We start from the raw sequence: 24,450 nt of genomic DNA, 5'->3' as shown, positions 1-24,450 counted from the left end.
TATTGCTGACTGCTTCTTTTAGCCATCAAATTGAATGAAGATTATATTGTTAACCCACATACCTATGAGATAATTTAATGTTTGATTTTGGGGGGTGACGAGGTTTGTGAATTCCAGCCTTTGAGGGATCAGCTGATCTCTCTCCAGACTATCCACACATCACGCATGTAGATTATAGGATTACTTGGGCAGCAATTGAATTGGTGAGTTTATTGAGGGGATTATTAATATTCACACTGGTGCACTGGCGTCACCAGAGGAAACCTGTTCTGAGAGAATGGGGCTGCTCTGACGAATTGCCCAGAAATGAGGCAAAAGATGTTTCTTAATTTGTATGGGACTAAAAGAATAAAGAGAATAATGAGAATAAAATACCAATTTGGGGTTGGTAAGATTTTCATGTGTTTCTGAAAGAAGTCTGCTGTTATTCTGCAATGATTTAACCAATAAAATAATAAGTAATAAGTATATATATATATATATATATATATATATATATATATATATATATATATATATATATATATACAATAATAAATAATAAGTCAGTTGGCATTTCTGTGTGGAGTTTGCATATTCTCCCCGTGTTTGCGTGGGTTTCCTCTGGGTGCTCTGGTTTCCCCCACAAGTCCAATGACATGTGCTGAAGGTGAATTGGGTAAGCTAAATCGGCCGTAGTGTATGTGTGTGATTGTCTGTGTATGAGTGTTTCCCAGTGATGGGTTTCTGCTGGAAGGGCATCCGCTGTGTAAAACATATGCTGGATAAGTTCACTGTGGCGACCCCTAATTAATAAAGGGACTAAACCGAAAACAAAACGAATGAGAGCACTCTAGAACAACTTTTTAGATTACCACAGAAGGAAGGATCTTCTATGATTATGAAGCACAATATGTGCATTTTGTTGTGTCAAAACTGAGGGTTCAGATTAAAATGCAATAATCTGAACAATGTAATTAAAAGCACAAACCAGTTTCACATATAGCCAAAAGTGCCCTCAGCTGAATAAGTGTTGATATGGTTAAAAGAGATTAGCAGAATTTTAAATAAGGGGAGGATGTGTGTGAGAGAGACAGAGGGTGTCCACACAAGGAGGCCACAGACAGCAGGTGTTGGATAAATAGAGGATCTTAAAGTCTATATGATTAGAAAGAAGAAACAGCTGAATCTTTTGTCAACAAGTGAGAGAAAAGAAAAGGAACTGAGCCAAACAACAAGGATACAGCTAGACCCATATATGTACATCTGTGGCTAGATACAGAATCTGTTTATATGATACATCCGCCATATTGGGATGGTCAAAGCTGGTCCTCAAACATTCAAGAGCAAATTGCCTGTATGTCAACAGTATAATTTGACACACATGTAAATATCTCTATCCACAATAGACTTTAGCAGATGATTTTGCTAAACTAAAACAATAAGAATAACTAGCATGCACTGACACATTTAAATCAAGATAATTAAAAAACACTTGACTGAAATTTTATCCCATTTTGTTTGGGAAATTAAATCTTGGTATTTAAATCTTTAAAACCAAACGCCAGAGCATGATTTGACATTGTTGTTATTGTCCATCTTTGAGAATATTTTGATGCTTGTTTAAGATTATTTCTTAGCTTATATCTAACATTGTTAAACAATTTTAAAAAGCATACAAAAGTAATGAACAGTCTTTAAATTGTCTCTACTGTATTAAGCTAATTTAAAGATTTCTCATTTAGTTTTGGAGGCTCCCACAATACGGTTTACATGCATCTATGGTCCGAATTAATTTCATTTTTTCACAGTTTTTCATTTTAAGATTCATTCTTTCTAACCCCCTGCTCTGCTCTGATTGTTCAGAAAGCCCAGTCTGTTGTGATTGACCTACTGCTTACCTTATCTGTTTACAGTGGGTATGGAGAGTAAGACCTTAAGCACACAGCTAAATACAAAGGAGTGGCTTCACAACAACTCAACTGTTATTGAATGGCCAAACCAGAGCTCTGATGTAAACCCAATTGAGCATCTCTGGAGAGACCTAAAAACGTCTGTCCACCAACGTTTACTTTCCAATAGAACTGGAGAGGATCTGCAAAGAGGAATTGCAGAGGATCCCCAAATCCAGGTGTGAGTCTTTTTGCATATTTCCCAAAAAGACTCATGGCTGTAATAGATCACAAGGGGGCTTCTACTAAATACTGAGCAAAGGATCTAAATGTTTTGGACCATTTCAGTTTTTCTTTTTTAATAAATCTGCAAAAATGTCAACAATTCTGTTTTTCCAATCAATATAGGGTGCTGTGTGCACATTAATGAGATTAAAAAAGAACTTAGCAAATGACTGCAATATAACAAAAAGTGAAAAATTGAAGAGGGTCTGAATACTTTCCATACCCACTGTATATCACACTGTAAAAAGTATCCGTGATTTAGCAGTTTTCCATATTTTGTGATTTATGTTTTTATTTGTCCTTGTTTATTTAAACATTTGAATTGCATTATGGGTCCTCAATCTTTCTTCCAACAACTTTCAACCTTGACTTTTATTAACATGTTTAGTAGTTTAAAGTGATATATTTTCTGGGTTGATGTTGTAAATTACGATACAAACACTTTGAAATAAATTGCCAGAACATTTTCTGTTATTTTACAGACTTTTTTCCGTGCATATTATATTATTGTATTCTCTGTTATTATATTCTCTATATATTATTTCTCTATATCTTATACATTATATTATTTCAAACTACTAAAATTTCAATAAAAGTCACTTTGTTAAACTGTAGAATTGAATTTTCAACATCAAAAGTCGACAGAGCAGACATCAACATCCCATAATGTAATTTGCCACTGTAAATAAATGGAAAACACATGTCAAATCACAAAATTCGTAAACTGTTAATTAACAGATATTGTTTTACAGCGCAGTTTGTGAATGTGAACACTACAGATAACAAGTATTGCATTGATTTTGCTATTTCATGTCCAAACAAGCTGATCTCCCTGAACCTCAATCTCAGGAGGGACATGAGTAGGGCATTTGTACAGGTACATTTTTCTTTAGTTTGTTGTTCATCATGAGCTCTTATAGTAGAATGAAAAGTCTGTGTATGCATAAGAGTTTCATAGAGACAGTGTTTTATAGATGCGCGGTTAGAGTTTGTATGTACGCACCATCATTTCATAGATGAATGGTTTTTATGTATGTGTGAATAGCTTATGTATCAGGCTGCATTTGACAACGTTGTTAGTGTTGGTTTGAGTGTTTAGTATAAAACAGTTTAAACGACAGTAAATTGCTTTGGTGTCCTGAGGGGTTTTAGCTGGTTGCTAACATGCTAACATGTTCACGAGTGCTTTGTTGGTTGCTTACCAGCTATAAAAAGTCACAGCTGATTTTCCTGCTACTCATATATGGTGAGAATTGTACATTTAAGTCTTTAGGAATGTTAAGGTAAAATAGCTGCAGCATAGAAATGAGCAAATACTGGTGGAATCTCAGTATGATACCTGTGGCATCAGGTTAGCTTTGACTTCCCCTTCCTGCAGGGTTACACAGGAGGGATCCAGCCTTGCTGTGGCTATAAATGATTGATTGGTGGAGTGGAGCTGTAATTACTCTATGCACTGGTTTCCTTCCATGAGCCCCTATTCTCTGAACACAAGCATCAAAGATTAACAGTCAGGCTTACGCTTCCATGTTTATTTCAGCGGAGGAGGAATCCCTTTCCAATTGCTCAGATCCCCTCAGATCTATTCTCAACACGTTCTCAGTTCTCATCACTTATAAACACTCGGTCAAGAGCCTTTTGCATCCATTTTCAATACATTGTTTGCATATTTTCTTTGCATATTATATCAATACACTGACACAAAGGGCAAATAAAATGTTCACTGTAGAACCCAACAGTCAACTTTATCAAGTGAAATCAGTGTACTTAAGTCAAAATTGACTGTAATTTGATTCTACTCATTTAAAAAGAGTTTTGAGCACAGCGTTAAAGGTAATGAGTTAATTAAATGCCTCATTACTTCAACGTAAGTGGATTACGTTCACAGTACTCATATAGATTAGTTTTTTAACTCAAATGGTTTGTTGCAATTGGTTTCCTTAAACGTTTTAAGTTGCCTTAACTTATTGGGTTTTACAGAACTCAGTTGGTTTAAGCTCTCTTCATTTATTGGGTTTTACTGTGCTCAGATTGCTTTGTTTACTCAAATGGATTCAGTTGACAGTACTTTTTAGTATTAGTTTTTAAGCTTAAATGGTTTGTTGCAACCGGTTTCCTCAAATGGTTTGAATTAACTTAACTTTTTGATAATACTTATACTAAACTTATTGATAATACCTATACTATTTTAGATGATAGTGGCAAACTTAAATATCAATTTATTAATAACCCGTTTCTAATTTTCTAAATAGATTTTGTTATATAAAACTCTATTTATCTTTGACCCATTTGAAATGTTTGCAACTCAGACTCATTCTGAAAATGTACCACTATATACTTTTCTGGAGAGTGCCAAATACGTCCCAGGAGCTACTTTTTTTTTTTCTTTTTTTTTAACATTTTTGTTTTCGAGAATCCACCAGAGGCCACTGTGTGTGCTTTTTCAGATTTAAAATTTCTTTCGCGAGTGCAATTCACTCCTGCTGTTCTTGCGTAAATCCATCAAAGGCCGCTGTTGACTGACCAACCTTCCTTCTTCCCTAAACCCAACCAATAATGTTTTCAAAAGCACCGATTAACCAGTCCAGCCACCTCCCTAAACACAACAGACAGTTTTAAAAAGCAGTCCAGAAAAAGAAAAGCCCTTACCTGATTTTTACCATGTGTTCAGATTTTACCACATTCTCACCCTGTTATTTACTTGTTTATTTTATTTTTTGGCTTCTGCTTTTGTCTTACCCACTTTGGAACCCACTTGAACCATCGCTGGACTTGAACACCGTCACGGTGGTCAGATCCTCTCTGTGTCTCAAGTCTGCCGACGTACATAGTGAGCTAACTTGACAAACTGGTAACCGGGTGAAAGCCATCCACATAGAGGTAAGCAGTCAGCTGGTTTTCGTGAAAATGAAGCATTCGTTTTAAAGACGAAATGCAGTCATACTGTATGTACTTCTGGCTACATAATTTGCGATCTCCAGTAACGTATATAGGACTATGTTTTCAGAATGAGCCTGTGTTGCATTTTTGAGCACCTAGCCTAAAATAATATAATGCTATACAATATAATAACTCATACATGATCTTTAGCATTCAAATCTCTTTATAGACCTTTCAAATATCAAGCATACACAGTGTGTATATTTAAAACATAAGACTACAACGATATACTCAATAAAAATCCTCCTGACATTAATACATTTATACTAGAAGAAGTGTTGCAAAAACATCAATAAAAATGGTCTGTAGCTGAAATTATTTCAGATGAAAACATAATATGGGTGCTGACCTTATTGTTATGTCCATTGAAAGTATAAATAAGTTGTTCTGTTGGGTACTTCAGGATACAATGACAAATCTACTGAAAAGCACATTATGAAGCATTTGTAATACCAATAGAGGCCATTTAACAAAGGTCAACTGTGAATGATTGTTAAAAAGGAGACAGGCGCAGACTTATGGGGAGATTTGTCAGGAATGTGTCCCCCAGTTCAGCCATAATCCTGCCAGCGGGACAGTGCTGTGATCCAGCTCAGACTTTAGATTAGCCTCACATCCCACTGCCTTAGAAACACAAATACTGGCATATCTCTTACAGTCGCTACATATTTCAGCTATGCTATCGACATCTGCAGATCTAACAGGTCTCTATGTCTTGGAACTTCTGCAATGCTTCAAAAATTTGGACTGAACAAAGACTGAATACAAATGTTTATTTCAGAAGGTTACAGCAAACGGGTTTAAAAAAATAGCAATTTTTAACTTAAAAATGTAAGAAAAAGCTGTTAAAATGTATTTAAAAAGTACTGAAAAAAATATTTTTTATTACTATTATTTTTGGAATATTTAAAACAAATATTTAAAAAATTATTAGAATTATTAATAATATTCCTATTCTTAATTACTACTAAAACCAAAGTTCATTCATTCATTCATTCATTCATACATTTTCCTTCGGCTTAGTACATTATTCATCAGGGGTCAACACAGCAGAATGAGCCATCAACTTATCCAGCATATGTTTTACACAGCTGCAACCCAGTACTGGTAAACACCCACACACACACTTATTCACACACATACTCTATGGCCAATTTTGTTTATTTAAATCAACCAGAGGAAACCCATGCCAGTATGAGGAGAGCATGCAAAATGCACACAGAAATGCTAACTGACCCAGACATGACTCGAACCAGTGACCTTCTTGCTGTGAGGTACTACTCACAAGGAAATACTAAGCCACTGTTAAAAAGCCACTGTGCTGCACCGAAGTTCATACAAGACTAAATTTAGATTATTTTTTAAAAAATATAATAGAAATCTAACAAAATCAGAAGTTCATGTTTAAAAGTCATGATGTTCAACCGATAGAATCATTCCTATATCTAATAATTAAAAAAAAAAAAAATGCAAATAAAATTTTATAAATGTAAAAATGTATTTGTTCATAATACATAAATAAATTCTGAAAAAATACCGCTATCAACCTTTCTGGAGAGCGCCAAATACATCCCAGAAGCAGTTTTTTTGCAGTTTTTGTTTTCACAAATCCAGCAGGGGCCGCTGTGTACGCTTTTTCCCCTCTCAAATTCTTCTCGTGAGAGCCATTCGCATCTGCTGTTCTCGCGTAAATCAACCAGAGGATGATGTGGACTGACTGACTGACTGACCAATCGACTGACCCACCCTCCTCCTTCCCTAAAGCCAACTAATAGAGTTTTCAAAAGCACAGATTGACCCAAAATATTTTCTTCGTTAGGTTAAAAAGATGAAAAAGCTTCTGCCAACTTGTTACTTTAAGTTGAGAAAATCTTAGACCTCCACACTTGAAAAAGTAAAACTTGCAGTATTCCTATCCTTAACAACAAAATAAATAGAACCACAAAAATAATAGTAACATCAATGATAACATTAAAGTCATTATTAACAACACCAAAATACTACTGCAATAATGATAACATAATTAGAAATTATTATTCATATGTAATTTTATTTTTATTTTTTTGAAGGGCTGCAGAAAGACTTTTAATGTGAATTTTCATCTCACATTTACCTGGTTCGCAGTACAAAAAAAAAAAACGCTTAGCACGTGTGGACTGTTAACTTTTATTTAACTGTCATGTGTATGTATATATGGATGTTTTTTCCTAACAAAATTAAAATTACAATTCAAATGCCTAAAAAAATCTAATAATAAATCGAACCTTCAAAACAACTACCCAAAAGATGAATCAAATGCTCAAATAATATATCAAAATCCATTCTTAAATGAGAAATCAAATGTATTTGATATTTAATTTAATGATCAACTCTAGAAACTAGAATTCATGTGGAGGAACCAGTTTCTGTGATTACACACACATAGCTGGAAGCTCATGATGGACTGATTACTAGACTTTAAAGACACCTTATTGACACAGACTCTTTGCTGAGTCTTGTTTTTTCCCCTGTGAAGCATCACAAAGCATTTTCCCTGTTTGTCCTGCCATGTTATGATCCTTGTCATGTTTACCACTGTTGTTGTTTTGCCTCCTGTCCTGTTTCTAATTCTGTCTCTAATAAGTTTTTGTTAACATTTGTCTCTGTTTATTTTTTTAATTGAACTATGTTTGTTTGTTGTGATAATGTATTATTTTCTTAGTGCCAATTTCCAAAAGAGTTTTTTTTGTTCAACTTCAGACAGTTTAGGGCAGTGCAACTGATGCTTCCATAAGTTGAGAACACAAGAAAAAAAATTAAAGGAAATAAGGATTATGATTTTTTTTTTCACTCATCTTCAGGCATTCCAGTTTTGCAGACAAAAAATGTTCAATTGGCACAGCTTAAAAAGTTTTGTTACAGAGTAGTTCATCTCTCCAGATAACCAGTAATCTTATGTTAACCAAACTAAATGTTTTTTGAATTACTGACAAATAATCTTTCTGATGTTTTCAAATGTTGAGTGAACCAGAAAAAGCTAAAAGAGATAAGCATTATGTTTTTTTGTTGTACTAGCTTAATTTTTTTACAGTGTACTTCTGGCTACATAATTTGCAATCCAAATGTATATATTTCTACGATTTCAGATTGAGCCTATGTTGGTTTTAACATTTTTTTTGTTAAATTTCTTTTACACAACTCCACAATAAAACTAAATGTTCTGTCACAAATCTGAAATATGATCTGGGAAAGCAAATAAATGCACATCTAATTTGATTCTACAGCATCACTCCTACTCTAGTCTCCCTTACCGGGTTCCATTTGAGGAGGTGCCATTTTCTCCAGGATGAGATACTCAGTAGGGTTTAGGAAAGGCAGTTGCTCCATCATGGACTGTTTAGGAATGAGGTACAGCACCTCGGCCACATTCCCATCCTCAATAATAGACATTCTCCGCACTGAATTCTTGCGCTTCACCCGATCCAGAACCAGAGAGTCATCGCTACGACCAGAGCCGCACAGTTTACCAAAACTGTTGAGATTAGGTAAGTTAGGCATGGCAAAAAAAAATAAATCCTCAGTCCACTGCAGCGGTCAATAAAATAATAAAAACATGCAAAAATTGCCCGTTCACTCGATAGTGAGCTGTGTTACATCTGAACCCCAGGTACAAGATTAAACGAGCAGATCGCAAGGGTTTATTTGTGTTGTTGGGGAAGCAGCGCTGAGCCCCTGCTGTGAGCTCTTTCCTGGTCGACTTAAGCAGATTACAACCCATGTATTTTTAGTGATTATCTTAACTGGAAAGGAAAAAAAAGAGCACCTGTGGTTTGAGTAATGACTTTATAACCAGATATGCTTTTGATAAAAGTTTGCAGTTTCAAAAACCCAGTTTAATCCTCTGCAATTGGATGCTTGAAGAGTATGTTGACTGGTATTGCAGGTTAAATTGTATCTAAATAAACACCAGGATCAGAAATGTGTGTAGATTGAATATACATGGAAAAGCATGGGCTTGACTGTTCAGGTGAAAATCTTGATTCTTTCTGACCAGTGTGAACTTGTAAATCCATGATGTCCACATTTAAACTGGCATGTCACCAAAGCTGCTAAGGTAGACATTGTATGTGGTACTTTTAGAACCATAAACCCTTCTGGTGCGTGTGTGTATATTACGTGGCTATAACAATGTATAATGGGGTAACTGCACAGTTATGGTCACAGAAATGATAGATGTTATATCAGAATGTAAATTTTCATTGAGATTGTAACATTTACTAAAATGTCCACATCAGCAGAGTGAATGCAGTGTTTGCTTATTCCATACACTGAGGTTAAACTTTATGATTCCTAACTCTCTCACACACTGCAAAGAAACACTTGGGGCACACTGTAAAGTGACAGATCAGCCACAATGAAAAATTTGTGTCATTGCTTTTTTATTTATTTATTTTTATGGAATGCTGAATTATTGTGACTAATTTTAATGGAGGGATTTTTTTTTTACATTTTGCACTGATAACAAATATGTACTAGGGATTTGTACTAAATGTAATGATGAAATGATAATTAAAACAAATCTTAGAAAGATGAGTAATAGTTTATGATAATAACAATATCATAACAATATAATAATAATAACAATGGTAATAATAAAGATTTAACCAAGATAGGAATGTTTGTTGATATAAAAAAATTAATAATAATAATAATAATAATAATAATAATAATAATTATTATTATTATTATTATTATTATAAATCCTTACATTTATATAGCACTTTTTCTGCACTCTCAAACAGTACCAGATTTAGGCATGGGAAACGTGGATGATTGGCCATCTTACTACAGGCGGCATGGAGCCTGTTTAGCCCCAACACTGATTCTCCCACATGCTCTTTACTTCCATGCATGAAAGGGAGGCACAAATACCGTGAGGGTGGTACGACCATCATTTGCCTAGAGCACCAGGTAAGCTTGCGCCGCTACTGCCCTCAAAGCACTTTTTTCGGGGGAAGGGGGGGGGGGGGGGGGTGTGCAGCATCCACCTGGATGACATGATGGCAGCCACATTGAACAAGACCACACTCTAGGTGCTTGGTGGAGAGGACACAGAGTGATAAAGCCAATTATGATATGGGGATGGTAAGGAGACCATCATGGACAGAAGCCAGTAGGCAAATATGGCCAGTATGCTGGGATTAAACCCCTACTCTTTTCAAAGGACATGCTGGTATTTTTAACAATTACAGAAAGTCAGGATTTCGGTTTAACGCCACATGCGAAAGACGGCGCTCACTGAGCAGTATAGAGTATCAATATACTGGGGCATTAGCACTCACACAGACCGCAGGTTGGGCGCCCCCTGCTGGCCTCACTAACACCACATCCAGCAGCATCCTTGCTTTCCCATGGGGTCTCCCAGTCAGGTACTGACCGAGTACAGCTTTGCTTAGCTTCAGTGGGTGACCATGTGAGAGTTGTAGAGAGCTATCTTAAATATAACTTTGCAAAGTTATATTTTAAAACACCTCACTTCGTATGTTTCTAACATCTATTTATTATTTGACAAATCCACCCAGTGTTTTTATAGGGTTTCATGTCTTGACGGGATGTCAATGGCAGCATATGTGGATTTTTATGTAAGCATTCTCCAAAATCTGACTTTCAAAGTCTTTTGCATTACACAGGATTTTGTCTAATGTAATGCTCTAAAATATAAACATCTTACTGAAACGTTAAATGATAAAAAGTAGCATTCATGCATGCACACTGATTTCATCACCTCAACAAAACATCATCGCACACCCGCTGACTGACTCATTCATTTCGAGAGCCATTCATATTCACTGAAACAGCTACTTGAACCGTCTTTTCAAGTACATGATGTTTATATCAATATGAATAATCACAGAAGTACTTTTTGGAACGCACATATGTTTTATGGTTTTATGACAACAAACTGTGTTCCACCTGAAGTTCATCTTTTAAATAAGTTTCAAACACAAAAAAGAAAACTGATGAGTGATAGTTTATGGGAAAATGAATATTCTGAAAATGATTTGCTCGCATTCAAATTGTTCCATACTTGTATGAATTTCTTAACAGGACAAGATATTTAGAGAAATGTTTGAGTATGAAAATAACAATATAATCTTCTCTGTCCTCAAAAGGCACATTTGTTAGCATGCAGACCACCTATGCTGGAGTTCCCAGTTCAGTTCTCTCTTGCAGAAGTGTGAGTAGAACCAGATATGCTGCACTGGTGCCAGGACCTAGATTACAGTAAGGTTTAAAGTCATAGTTCACCCAAAAAATCTAATTTCCTCACCATTTACTCATACTCAAGTGGTTTAAAACCTTGATGCCTCTCTTTCTTCTGTTGAACACAAACAAGATATGATGAAGACTGTTTAGGAGGTCTAAGTCAATGGCTTTCCCCCTCTACCATATAAAGTACATCTTCCTCTGTGTTCAATGAAAGAAAGAAACTCAACATGTTTGGAACAAATGGAGAATGAGTAGTGTAAATGATGACAAAATTTGTATTTCTGGAGAAACTATCCATATCCCTAAAATGAGTGACTGTATAAGCCACTCTAGAATAAGCTGTGCAATTAAACCTCAAGAAACATACTATAGACAGCTTTAGTGTCCTTAAGGGCTTTGCACTAGGTAATTATAGGAACTCTGTTATAGAAACTAGACACTGGGTCGGTATATCAAGACTTTCCTTCGACTTAGTCCATTATTTGTATTTATTTAGCCCCTTCCAGCTATATGTTTAAATTTGTACTGTATTTGCTCTCATATATTGTTGCTCTTCGTACATAGTTGTACTGACACATTACAGATATGGTGATTCCAGCGGTTATGAATCAAATATCAAATGTATTGTCTTTTCTTTATTACAAACATGTGCTGTTTTAAAAACATATTAAACTTGTAAAGCTCATTCTTAATGTGCAGCTGATCACAAAGAGTTGGAACAGATCTTTGCAAATCATTTCTTTGCAAATCATGTTCTGTGGATGTGTATATATGTTATTATGGAGACATGTTAAGACATGCCTAACAATTAACTTGGTGAGCCGGGAAATTCACACTGCTACGTCACATTGTGGTGAACCTCAAAATCACTGGGATTTGGATGCTATAGTAACCCCACCGGACCTACACCACCCAACCCGCTCCGAGCTGGTATCCAACTGGCAACCTCCCGCATGGGATTTAGTTGCTCTACCAAAGAGGCTAAGAAGGCTTATTTATACTTCTGCGTCAGGTGACCGGCATAACCCACGGCGCATGCAACGCGAGTGGCTGTGCATTTATACTTCTGCGCACTGTCTCTGTTGGTCTGCATTAACACTTCCGAAACGCTAGTTGGCAGTGAGGTGTAAATGTTCCTCTGTGTCGAGTTTCTTCGCTGCTTTTTTGCTTTTCCTGAACACTTCCGGGATGTACAAGTGGCTCAAACTCGCTCATTTTGAGGCAGGAACCGGCGGACGTGCAACAACTTTAATTATGAGGTAAACACAAAACAAAACTTTTCATCCGGAGCTCCTTCACGGTACTCCACACTTGTAAACGATCGATCGCGCCATTCGCGCCACTCGGCAGCGCTACCAAGCCGACCAATCACAGAGCTTACGCTACGCGTCGTTGCGACGTGTAGTTACATTTTTGGAGAGGTGCACGTCAGTGACGGCCACGGCCACGGCGAAGGGCTATGCGTCAACGCCGTAGCATATGCCGGCGTTTGACGCAGAAGTATGAATCAGCCTTTAAAGACGATGGCGTATAGCGTCCGTCACTAAACCACCTTTAAAGGTCAGAAGAGTGAGGTTTACCTGCACAGCACTTTCTAGCTAGCCTCCGTTACACTAATTTAAAGTCAGAATATTAAAAAAGAGATGTGTTTTGTTTATATCACTCTAATATGGCAATGGACACACTATACCTTAACACAGTTCTGTCCAAACAGCTTCCAAACATGGATTTTGCACATTGATAACTAAAATTGCTGCTAGTTCCTGTGGTGCAAACAAACTAAAAAGTGGGTACAACAACAAATAGTTTAAGGAACTATGAAAAAGTTCCTCCAGTGTTAAAAGAAAAAAAACATTATTAGTACACCCACCAATTTAAATCCTGGAGCTGTGCAAGTAAAATTGGAGGTGTTTGAGTTTTAAGTAACATTACTCAAACAAACAATTGAAAACCACAGACATTCTGATCATCATACTTTCTGATTATTCCATCCTTCCATGACAGCTCATTTTTCACTTTGAGCTTTTCATCTAAATCTCCTCACCTCTGTGTGTTCTTGTGCATTAAGATAATGACTCTGACATTACAGATGCACACAGCTCACCGCTGCCTTGCATGATCCAGGTGGAGGTTATACGAGGAAGGAGACAATGTAATGACTGTTAATGACAGATTCCGATACAGGAAGGGCCCAGGCCACCTATGCCTCCATCCCATGAGGCTTATGGAGGAGCCGTGTTCGCATATTCACCACTTTAGTCTACCAACTGTGGGCCAGAAAGCATTTGTCAGCTGTACCAGAGCACACTTATACACTTATGAGTGCAGAAATGAACTGAGAAGTGTATTTCAGGGCACTATAGATGGTGTGTAATTTTAGCAAGACTAGCAGCAATGATTATCTCATGGAAAGTTCTGGAGCAAATGTCTACACCCATCCACACATGCACAAACTTCGTCTCGGCCTGGTACACACACATTCTTTTAATACTACAAGACACTTTTAAGCTTCACGTGGTCTATTTTAGGATAAGGAAACTGTCATGACTCGAGTGCTGGATTAAAATGCATAGACAAAACAATTTGAAGCAATAAGAAGTTCATTTAGGAAAGCAGAATGCTAAAATATTAGCTATGTGCCATACATACAAGTTAAATGGAGTTTCCATTATTTGAGGATTTGTTATAAGCGCTCGGATGCTTGAAATGCTTGAGATGACAGAGCAGAGGGGCAGATTAAGTCCTGCTGACATTTCACAGTGTGGTCATTCAGTCTCTGGCTGTGCTGAACAACACCACAGAGTATCCATTACCTCTGTCACACATGAAGGTTAAACCAATACACAGCCATGAGACAAATCTGGGCCAGAGGTGAAGAAATGAACGCTGAACTGAGATCTCATTCTTACTTTTCTTTTTTCTTAATTCTTTAAGAGATCAAAAATGAAAATGTACTCACTGTTTACTCACCCTCAAGTTCTTTCTTCTGTTGAACACAAAAGAAGAAAAGAAGAAAGCAGAAAACCTGTAACCATTGACTTCCACAGTAGGAAAAAAAACATTACACCACATGCAAGTCAATAATTACAGGTTTCCAGCTTTCTTCAAACTATCTTCGTTTGTAATGTGTTGTGTTAGAAATGATGAGAGAATTTTTAGTTTTGCATGAACTATACTTTTAAAAGATAATTTTTAGTCTATTGAACTATGTAATTTATAGAAATATTATAGCAGCATGTAATATTTTAGGCCTTTATAAAAATATTAAGTAGCATAAAATATTTAATGTTTTATTTAATTTAATACAGAAACAACAAAATTATATATATATATATATATATATATATATATATATATATATATATATATATACATACACACACATATATATATATATACTGACTAGTGAAAAGATAGAACAATGTTGTTAATAAATATAAATAAAATCACTTAAAAAACATTGTAAAGCCCATATAACAAAACAAAAAATACAACACTACACTTCAGAGATGAATTATTAGTATATACATATATTTTTAAATGCTTTTCCATTTTGGAAGCCCAGGGGTCAGTAGAGAGCATATAGGTAGTTAAAGTAAGAACTCAAAAAAGACCTGCCTTGGTATACAGTAGCTCTCATCGTGCAACACCAGCACTGCAATACATCTATGATCAGTTCTTACACTTTAAATGCAGAGGTAATTGATAACAGAGTGACTGCCAAACAGTGCCATCTACTGTACAAAACACCCAAATTCTGAGAAACACAAGAGTAAAGCCAACCTCAAGCATACTGACAACAGTTATAGTCACTGATCTGCACACATGTACAGTCAAACCAAAAATGACCTGCAGCATCTCACTTAATCACAGTTTATTTGCTATAGTTTAGAAAATTGCAGAAACATATGTTTAACTCAGTTCTTTAAAGGTAAACTGTGTCAGAACCACTGAATCTTTATAATATCAGATATTAATAGAAAAGTACAGCAAATATTTTACTACAATGAACCAAATTAATTCAGATAACTGTTAGTATGACAATACAAAACACTATATAGAGAACTATCACTAATTTGTTGAGCCACCTTTACTATAATATAGTCACCGGCCACTTTATTAGGTACAGCTCACTAGTACCATGTTGGACCCCTTTTTTGCCTTCAGGACTGCCTTAATCTTTCGTGGCATCATTTCAACAAGGTATTGTAAATATTCCTCAGAGATATTGGTCTATATTGACATGATAACATCACGCAGTTGCTGCAGATTTGGCGGCTGCACATCCATGATGTAAATCTCCTGTTCCACCACATCCCAAATGTGCTCTGTTGGATTGAGATCGGGTGAATTTGGAGACCCTTTAAATATAGTGAACTCGTTGTCATGTTCAAGGAACCAGTCAGAGATAATTCACACTTTATGACAGGGTGCGTTAAATTGCTGGATGTAGCCATCAGAAGATGGATACACTGTGGTCACAAAGGGATTGACATGGTCAGCAACAATACTGAGGTAGACTGTGGCGTGATGCTTTTTTGGTATTAATGGGCTGTGGCATGATGTGAAGCGATGCTCAGTTGGTATTAATGGGCCCAAAGTGTGCCAATAAAATATCCTCCATACCATTACACACACCACCAGCCTGAACGTTGATACAAGGCAGGATGTACTGTATCCATGCTTTCATGTTATTGACGCCAAATCCTGACCCTTCCATCCGAATGTTGCAGCAGAAATCGACACTCATCAGGCCAGGCAATGTTTTTCCAATCTTCTATTGTCCAATTTTGGTGAGCCTGTGCGAATTGTAACCTTAGTTTCCAGTTTTTAGCTGACAGGAGTGGCATCAAGTGTGATCTTCTGCTGCTGTAGCCCATCCGACTCAAGGTTGAACGTGATGTGTGTTCAGAGATGCTCTTCTGCATACCTTATTGTAACATGTGGTTATTTGAGTTACTGTTGCCTTTCTATCAGCCATTCTTCTCTGACCTGTGATATCAGTAAGGCATTTGCACCCACAGAACTGCCGCTTACTGGAAATTTTCTCTTTTTCTGACCATTTTTCTGTAAACCCTAGTGATGGTTGTGTCCCAGTAGATCAGCAATTTCTGAAATACTTAGACCAGCTCGTCTGGCGCAACAGCCATGTTCTGCAGCCACTAGTAAAAAATAAAATGCAATATAAATGTTTAACTATGTCACCCTATGGCCTATTACACACATGTTCTGATCCAGGCAAGGTCAAAATCAAGCAGCTAATCTGCACACAGAAGTGCTCGTGGGGCTTGTCCACACACACTAGGAAGCTGGATCTCTTTAAAAATGCCACCAAACCATCTATCCTGATATTCTTGCACTTGACTTGTTACAGAGAGGACATGCATGTGTTCTCCAGCTCACGATGGGACACAGCACTAGCTCTCTTTGGAGGAAGGTTATTAAACCAACCATGCATGGTTTAATAACCTGCCTCCGAAACATCAAACAATCATTCTTTTCATCACCGCTCAGCCCCACATCTTATTGCATAACATTTCTCCATGTGGCATATAGAATTTCTCATAGCAAGAGTGAATCACTTCATAGATGAATGCAGGCAATGTAAAGTGCATAATGACATCGTAGGCATTATATAACGTCAGTGTCACTCACATCTCATCGAGATTTCAGTCTCTCTTTGTTTTGACACTCAGAGTTAAGTATGGCCATGCAGCGTAAACATCATAATAGTGTGTAAACGCATTATTTAATAGTCAGAAATGAAATCCTACCTAGTTTTACATATGCTTTATTTCCATATCAAACAAGAGATGCTTGGTGTAAAAATGGCTGAATGTAATAGAAAATGTATGTAAAATGGTCTGTGCAATTCTGTTATGTGCTGCTCCACCTAGCTGTGCTATTGAAAAGTGCAAGGAAAAATAACTTGTTACACATGAAACTCTGGGCTAAAAATACAGCAAATCTAATCCAATCAAACACAGTCCACTGCCCACCATGGCAATTACCAGTCGGAGTACCACTTTGCAGTGTGAAGTATGAACACAATAAAAATGACACACACACATGCTAACCGTGCAGTTTTCATTAGGAAAACCCAACAACAGAATTGTGATTTCTTAAAGGGATATACTCATTCATTCATTTTCCTTTTGGCTTAGTCCCTTTATTAACCAGGGGTTGCCACAGCGGAGTGAACCACTAACTTATCCAGCATATGTTTTGCGCAGTGGATGCCCTTCCCGCTGCAACTCTGGGAAAGATACATCCTTATTTACATACATACCCCACAGACAATTTAGCCTAACCAATTCACCTATAGCGCATGTCTTTGGACTGTGGAGGAATCAGAGCACTCAGAGGAAACCCACACCAACACGGGAAGAACATGCAAACTCCACACAGAAATGCCAACTGACCTAGCCGGGGCTCAAACCAGTGACCTTCTTGTTGTCAGGCGACAGTGCTACCCACTGCACCACCCTTCCGATAAGGACAGTTTAACCAAAAATAAACATTTGCTCGAGAAAAAAGCACATTGATTTTGTGTGTCCCTTTAAATGCAAATGAGCAGCTGCTATCCATGCAACAACATAAACACAAAACAACACAACAAGCAAAACCACAATGTACTGAAAGAAAAAAAGTAAATAAGTAGCAGATTAATCATTCACAAGTCATTTTAAAATACTCCTCATGAGTTTTTAATGTTACTGTTACTTAGAATATGTCGCTTCAAAATTTCCATGGCATTACCATCAATCAAGTTTGTCGCATGACATTTTATGTATGTATCGTTCATTCATTCATTCATTCATTCATTTTCTTTTCAATTTAGTCCCTATATTAATCAGGGGTTGCCACAGCGGAATGAACCACCATCTTAACTAACATATGTTTTGTGCAACAGATGCCTTTCCAGTTGCAATCCATCACTCATTCACACACATGCACTTCAGATAATTTAACTTACCCTATTCACCCAATTCAGCGCATGTCTTTGGACAGTGGGGAAAACCAGAGTACTCGCAAGAAATTTTGAGATCTCAAAAACTGTACACAGCGGCCTCTGGTGAATTCGTGAAAACAAACAAGGGCAAAAAAACTTCTGCTCCTGGGACATATTTTGCACTCTCCAGAAATGTATATAGCGTTATATTTTCAGAACGAGCCTGGGTTGTAATAATGCTATGCACACATTAGATGCAACACAACAATACACAACAACCCTTGATGGAAATCTGATCTGTTTTTGCAAGCAGAGTAGTTTTTATCAGCAATTAGTTGATTGTGAGTTCATTCATTGATTTTCTTGTCGGCTTAGTCCCTTTATTAATCCGGGGTCGCCACAGCGGAATGAACCACCTACTCCAGCCCGTTTTTACACAGCAGATGCCCTTCCAGCCGCAACCCATCTCTGGAAAACATCCACACACTTATTCATACACACACTCATACACTACGGATAATTTAGCCTACCCAATTCACCTGTGCCGCAGGTCTTTGGACTGTGAGGGAAACCGGAGCACCCGGAGAAAACCCACATGAACGCAGGGAGAACATGCAAACTCCACACAGAAACACCAACTGAGCCTACTGCACCACTGCGTTGCTGATTGTGAGTTAATCATTGTCATTACTAAAAGCTACACAGGCAAACAAAATGATTATCGATTTCTTGTAGCCTAAGGGAGACTATATAAAAAGATAATTTTCATTTTGATGAATATCTGTTTTTGTTAAGATGGCAATAATATCTATAAAATATTATAACTAATATTGAAAGATATTTTTAAAAACACAGTAAAAAAAAAGCATCCCTCTCAAACATTATGAATTAAGTCATGAATTCTAAATAGTACAACATCTGTTTGTTTGTCTGACCTGAATGCAACATCCCTGAAGGAATTTCACTCTCAAATAATTGTGCTGCATGAGTGCATGACATATAAGAGACAGACATATTCATCTTCCTTTGGAAATCTAGAACAAAAGGTGCATCTGACATAAAAAAAGAAGCAGCACATGTTTCTTCACGCTGTGAGGATTAAGTGAGCACATCCCTGCTTTGTTTCTCACACATAAACAGATGCATGCTCTCCAGGAGCAATAAAGGTGATGCGTTATATTCAGCTCCACCCATTGGATGCCAAATTGCTCAACTGGCCTGTTGTGAATTTCCCTGCAAAACAACAACATATACATGTGCCACATCTGCTCAGGGGTACAAAAACACACACCCATACACTCTCTCACAAAGACACAGTAAAAAAATTGGGTCTTGTAAACCTTGCACTTAACTGTTACACTGAGAAAATTAGGTAGCAACAAAACCTCCTGTTTTTAGTTCTCAACAACTCTGTCAGTGCTCATTGGACTTGAAGAGGAAATGTTGGGGAAATTCTTTCATGATGTTGTAATCGTTTCCAGTTAAGAGGAGCTTTTTTCTATTTTTCCCCCTCAGTATTTTACGTGAGCCTGGTTTCAGTTATATTCCTCTCTATTATGGTCTACTGTGCAAACTGAGATCGGCCTACAATATCAGAGGCTGCATAAAAACATTGTGTGGGTGTTTATTTGTTTGGACGACCTTCAGACCTTCAGCCAACTTCAGAATCAAGTCTTAAAAGCCCTCGCGGCCTTAAAAAGGGTCCCATTACAGACCCAAAGTCTCTGGAGGGAGGACAAGGTGCAAGCAAACAAGACAAAAACAATTCTGATGACCTTTGTTCTAATCATGTGTGACATCACAAGCAACAGTTAACCTATGTACATTACAGTTTAATGTACAGTTACTGTGTACTAAGGGGAATAAAATGCACCAACCTGATTTCACTAAATAGGATATGTTGTTGGATTATCTATATTGATCCAGGAACAACATTCCAATCAGCCAATCAGACGTGTCTGAAGAGCGAGGAGGGATCCGGGGGTGAGAAGGGTGAGCGAGTTATTTGAGGACCGGGAGCAAGATGCGCGATTTCCGGGAGATTATCACTCGTTTGTGGGCATTATGAGTCCTGCAAATGTATTTCACCTTAAACAACTATAGTGACACACGATCCAGCGGTACATCCTTGATAAACTGTCCGACGTGCACTGCTCTCTGGAGCTCAGAGGGGCATATGACAGTGTGTGGCTGTGTATGTGTGGTCACGTGATGTGCGTTTTCAGCGGGCGGAGGGCTGTTCAGAAATGCTAGGTAAGACACAGTGTGGATGTTGATAATTTTCGTTCTAAAATGCCATTTTAATACTAAGACATATTAATGTAAACGGGGCCTAAGTGTGTATTTTTTCGCGAGCTGGTTTGCGACAGCACAGCTCAGCATTGTGTTGTCTATTGGCTATTGGCGATGGACGATGGCATCGTCTATCAACCCGACCCTAGTTCCCTGGTTTCCTCCCACCGTCCAAAAGCATGCAACTTAAGTTAATTGACTAATCCAAGTCGGCAGCACAGACATGCTCATAGTAAGCAGTTATCTCTTAAGAGCAATCACTATCTGTTCATTAGCTACTACAGCAGGGGAGTTCTTGAGATCTACCTGAGCTCAAACTCCCCTCTCACCCTGCAAATGGGAGGGAGCCCCAGGCTCGAGGATCTTATGAGCTCAGGGCTCTCTCCTGGGACAGCATGCCAAACAAGCTTTATAATTAATCATCAGCTAAGTGTGATCTCTTGAACGTTTAGTTTAGGCTTACGGTTAGGTTTATGCACTTCTACATGATTGTTATCAAACTATTTTTCCCTGCTGATTTTAGTAATAATTTACAGTTAAGGTTGGGTTTAGGGGTAGGGAATAGGTATGGATTACAATTTCAAACAAAAATGATGCTCCAGGATCAACGTAGATGTTAATCCAGGCAGGTTCTCATACACAACATGGGACAATGGAGAATTCAACCAAAACTTCATTATTTATAGATCATTTACTCAGTGTTCAGCACTGTCGCCTCACAGCAAGAAGATCGCTGGATCAAGTCCCGGCAGGACCAGTTGGCATTTCTGTGTGGAGTTTGCATGTTCTCCCCATGTTTACATGAGTTTTCTCTGTGTGCTCTAGTTTTCCCCAAAGTCCAAAGACATGCGGGCATAGTTGAATTGGGTAAACAATGTTGGCCATAGTGTATGTGTGTGAATGAAAGAGTGTTTGGGTGTTACCCAGTGCTGGATTGCAACTGGAAGGGCATCTGCTGCGTAAAACATATGCTGAATAGATGGTGGTTCATTCCGCTGTGATGAAGGAAAATATATGAATAAATGAATGATGATTTATTCATCCTGAAGTTGTGGCAAACATAATAAATGTATAAATGTATTTGTTTTGTCGAATATAAAATAAGATATTCTGAGTTTGTTCTGAAGAGTGTGATGTAGACCAGCAACTGTTGAAAGATTGGTAAGGTTTGTTCCTCACCACTGTCGCCACTGGCATGGTTTGGTACTTGTGGAGCTGCACAACAATGGGTTAGCTCTTCAGTGTTTGGACTTTCAACAGTAAAATTTAGACCAGACTGAACTGAACTAAACTGAACTTCAACTCTGAAAACTGCACTGACACACTTTCAATGTACTAGAACTTCTATGTTAATCTGCTTTGACACAATCTACATTGCAAAAGCGCTATAGAAATAAAGATGAATTGAATTGAATTAAATTATGACAAAATTTTGATTTTAGGGGAAACTATTCCTTGATGTTTTGGTACAATTTTCTGCCAATCTTGGATGAAATATAATATATTAAAAAAGTAAAAGTTTACTTCAATATTATCTTTACAAAAAGCCATACAACGCAATAAAGATAATAAACTAGCAGATGTAAAACAAAAAAAAGAAAAAAAAAGAAAGAAATATGTAAAATTGAACATTTAAAAATATTTTTAAAAAATATACATGTTAACCTGAGCAGCTGGAAGGGCATCCGCTGCGTAAAACATATGCTGGAATAGTTGGCAGTTCATTCCGCTGTGGCGACCCCTGATTAATAAAGGGACTAAGCCGAAAAAAATAAATAAATAAATGAGTGTATCCCTTTAAGAAATCACAATTCTGTTGTTGGGTTTTTCTGTTGTTGGGTTGTTTGGGTGACCTTTTAAATAGAGACTAAGCTGAAGCAAAATTGAATGAAGTTGAATAATTTGCTGAAAAAATGTTTTAGTAATCTTTAATAAAAGTCTGACTAATTGCTTCTGGCAGTCCTTCTGCTGATATAAACCTGAGGGTTTCCATAAAAACTTTATATAATAATACCCTCTCTTTCCGTTAGTTTGCTATAAGGGAATTATGCGCAAAAAGCCCTGACTAAACTTAATATTTAGTTATAGTTGGGAGTACATCAACATACTAAAATAAAAGTCCCAGCACACTCAAGAAAAGTTTGCTGTTTGTTCAAACTACTGATTTAAAATGCGCTGATACAATACAATTCCTGAGTTTTTTGGGGAAGACAACTTAATTTTTTATGTTTAATCCCCTTAAATTTGTAAAAACTAATAAGTTCTGTCATTAACCGTCTCGGGATTTTGTATGTTAATGAATATCTATATGGCAATATACGGTTCATGTATTCGGTCTTGGCAGTATAGATCTGCTACACTGCTGCTGCTTTGATTGACCTGCTACTGCCAGTATATACACAGACATGCCATCTGAGTATATAACATGCTGCTACTGCAAACATAATATATATATGTAACGTCCGTAGCAGATCTAAACACAGGTGGAGCTGGGGTGGAGGAGGGTCTTCAAAAACGCGCTGAAGTTTGACAGCGTTAATGACACCGGGCATTTACTGTAAACTGATAAAGTGCAAGCTCTTTGTCTGCCAACGAAAGAGCAACCAATCTCCTGCACCATGTAATTAATGATTTGGTAACCTATCAGCCTGCTCGAGTGCATAGAGTTTCATGGCAGAAATTGTACTTAATTCCTTCAAGTTGTCTCAAAATAAATCGATTGTGTGGATCATCGTTTTACAGTGCAGCTTCTGGTTTAAACAGATTTTAATACATTGATGATAATTGATTCTTTCATTGTATTCCTAAGTGGCACTTTAAAAGCCCCCCATACAGTGTGTCACAGCTACAAATGTTTAGTACAAAAACTTATGGAACATACAGCTTTTATCGCCTGCCACTTTTATAGCTTCGCTTCTGTTTTTAAAAGCATCTAATTGTATCTAATGCATCTTTACACTGAAGCATTAAATGCTTTTAATGGCTTCATAACTCAAAAATCTGTTTCCTGATGCAGCATTTAGTATGTCTTCAGCAAAGAGCTGTTTGTAAAAGAAGTGGCCGCAAAATATCATGCATAATGTCAGAATGTGCAGGATGTGTGAGACAGAAGAAAGCTTTCTCAGGGTTTAATCACACAAAGAGATTGCATGTTCACTGCAGCTCTAAAATGAAGTCATGTAGCCATTGGCGATGGCCTTGTCGCATGCACAGCACTATTCATCCACTGACATGCTCCTCTTTCACTAATGAAAGCACAACATTTTGTTACAAGCAGATGACAAGTACATAGACGAGTACATGCATACAGTAGACTGGGTACTGGGTACAGTACTTTCAAACCGTAGTTACTGATTACAAATTACATGGAATAACTTTTTTTAGTAACATATGTAATGTTTTAGATTTGTATTCATTATAGGCAATGCTCTTTGACTTCTTTTAGCATGTAGATTTGAGTGGCATTATTGTGAACTGGTTTAGTATGTTTGAGGATGAAGATGATTATTATTCAACAATGACAATTTTGTTTACTATTGTTGTCTTGTTTAATAATTGTAATTTACTATATTTTAAAGAGATGATAAAAATCCTATGATAAAAATCTTTTTAAGCTGTTTGGCCAGAACTGTGTATAGGTACAGTATAGTGTGTCCACAGTCATATAGGGGTGATATAAAGACAATAAGACTATTTTTTAATTTCCTGATGTCAAAATAGAATCCAAATACCTCCCATTTTGAGGCCCACCACATTGTTACGTAGGAGTGCGGTTTCTCCGCCCACCAAATTGATTGATAGCCACATATTAACATGTTTCTGTTGTAACGTATAGTCAACACGACAGAATGTGCGCAAAAC

At 37.1% G+C, this 24,450-nt stretch overlaps 1 protein-coding gene and 1 long non-coding RNA gene across 19 annotated transcripts in view; one reads left to right on the top strand and one right to left on the bottom strand.

Moving 5' to 3' along the window:
- LOC147834503 (uncharacterized) overlaps positions 1 to 24,450 on the top strand; it is a 755,156-nt gene that overhangs the window by 287,155 nt on the left and 443,551 nt on the right. The window lies entirely within an intron of this gene.
- Positions 1 to 24,450, bottom strand: part of ablim1b (actin binding LIM protein 1b) — a 174,229-nt gene that overhangs the window by 113,690 nt on the left and 36,089 nt on the right. For 15 of the 18 annotated variants that reach the window (XM_087275017.1, XM_087275068.1, XM_087275018.1 and 12 more), the window contains exon 1: positions 8,387 to 9,123. The exons of the other annotated variants lie outside the window; for them this stretch is intronic. In XM_087275017.1, coding sequence (XP_087131143.1) covers positions 8,387 to 8,633 — 247 coding nt within the window. In that variant the 5' untranslated portion in view covers positions 8,634 to 9,123. Of the gene's footprint in view, positions 1 to 8,386; positions 9,124 to 24,450 lie in introns of those variants that run through there. 18 annotated transcript variants of the gene reach the window in all.

The sequence above is a fragment of the Danio rerio genome, chromosome 12 (assembly GCF_052040795.2).
Source record: "Danio rerio strain M-AB ecotype USA chromosome 12, GRCz13ab, whole genome shotgun sequence".
NCBI lineage: Eukaryota > Metazoa > Chordata > Actinopteri > Cypriniformes > Danionidae > Danio > Danio rerio.
This window is presented reverse-complemented; position numbering and strand designations above follow the sequence as displayed.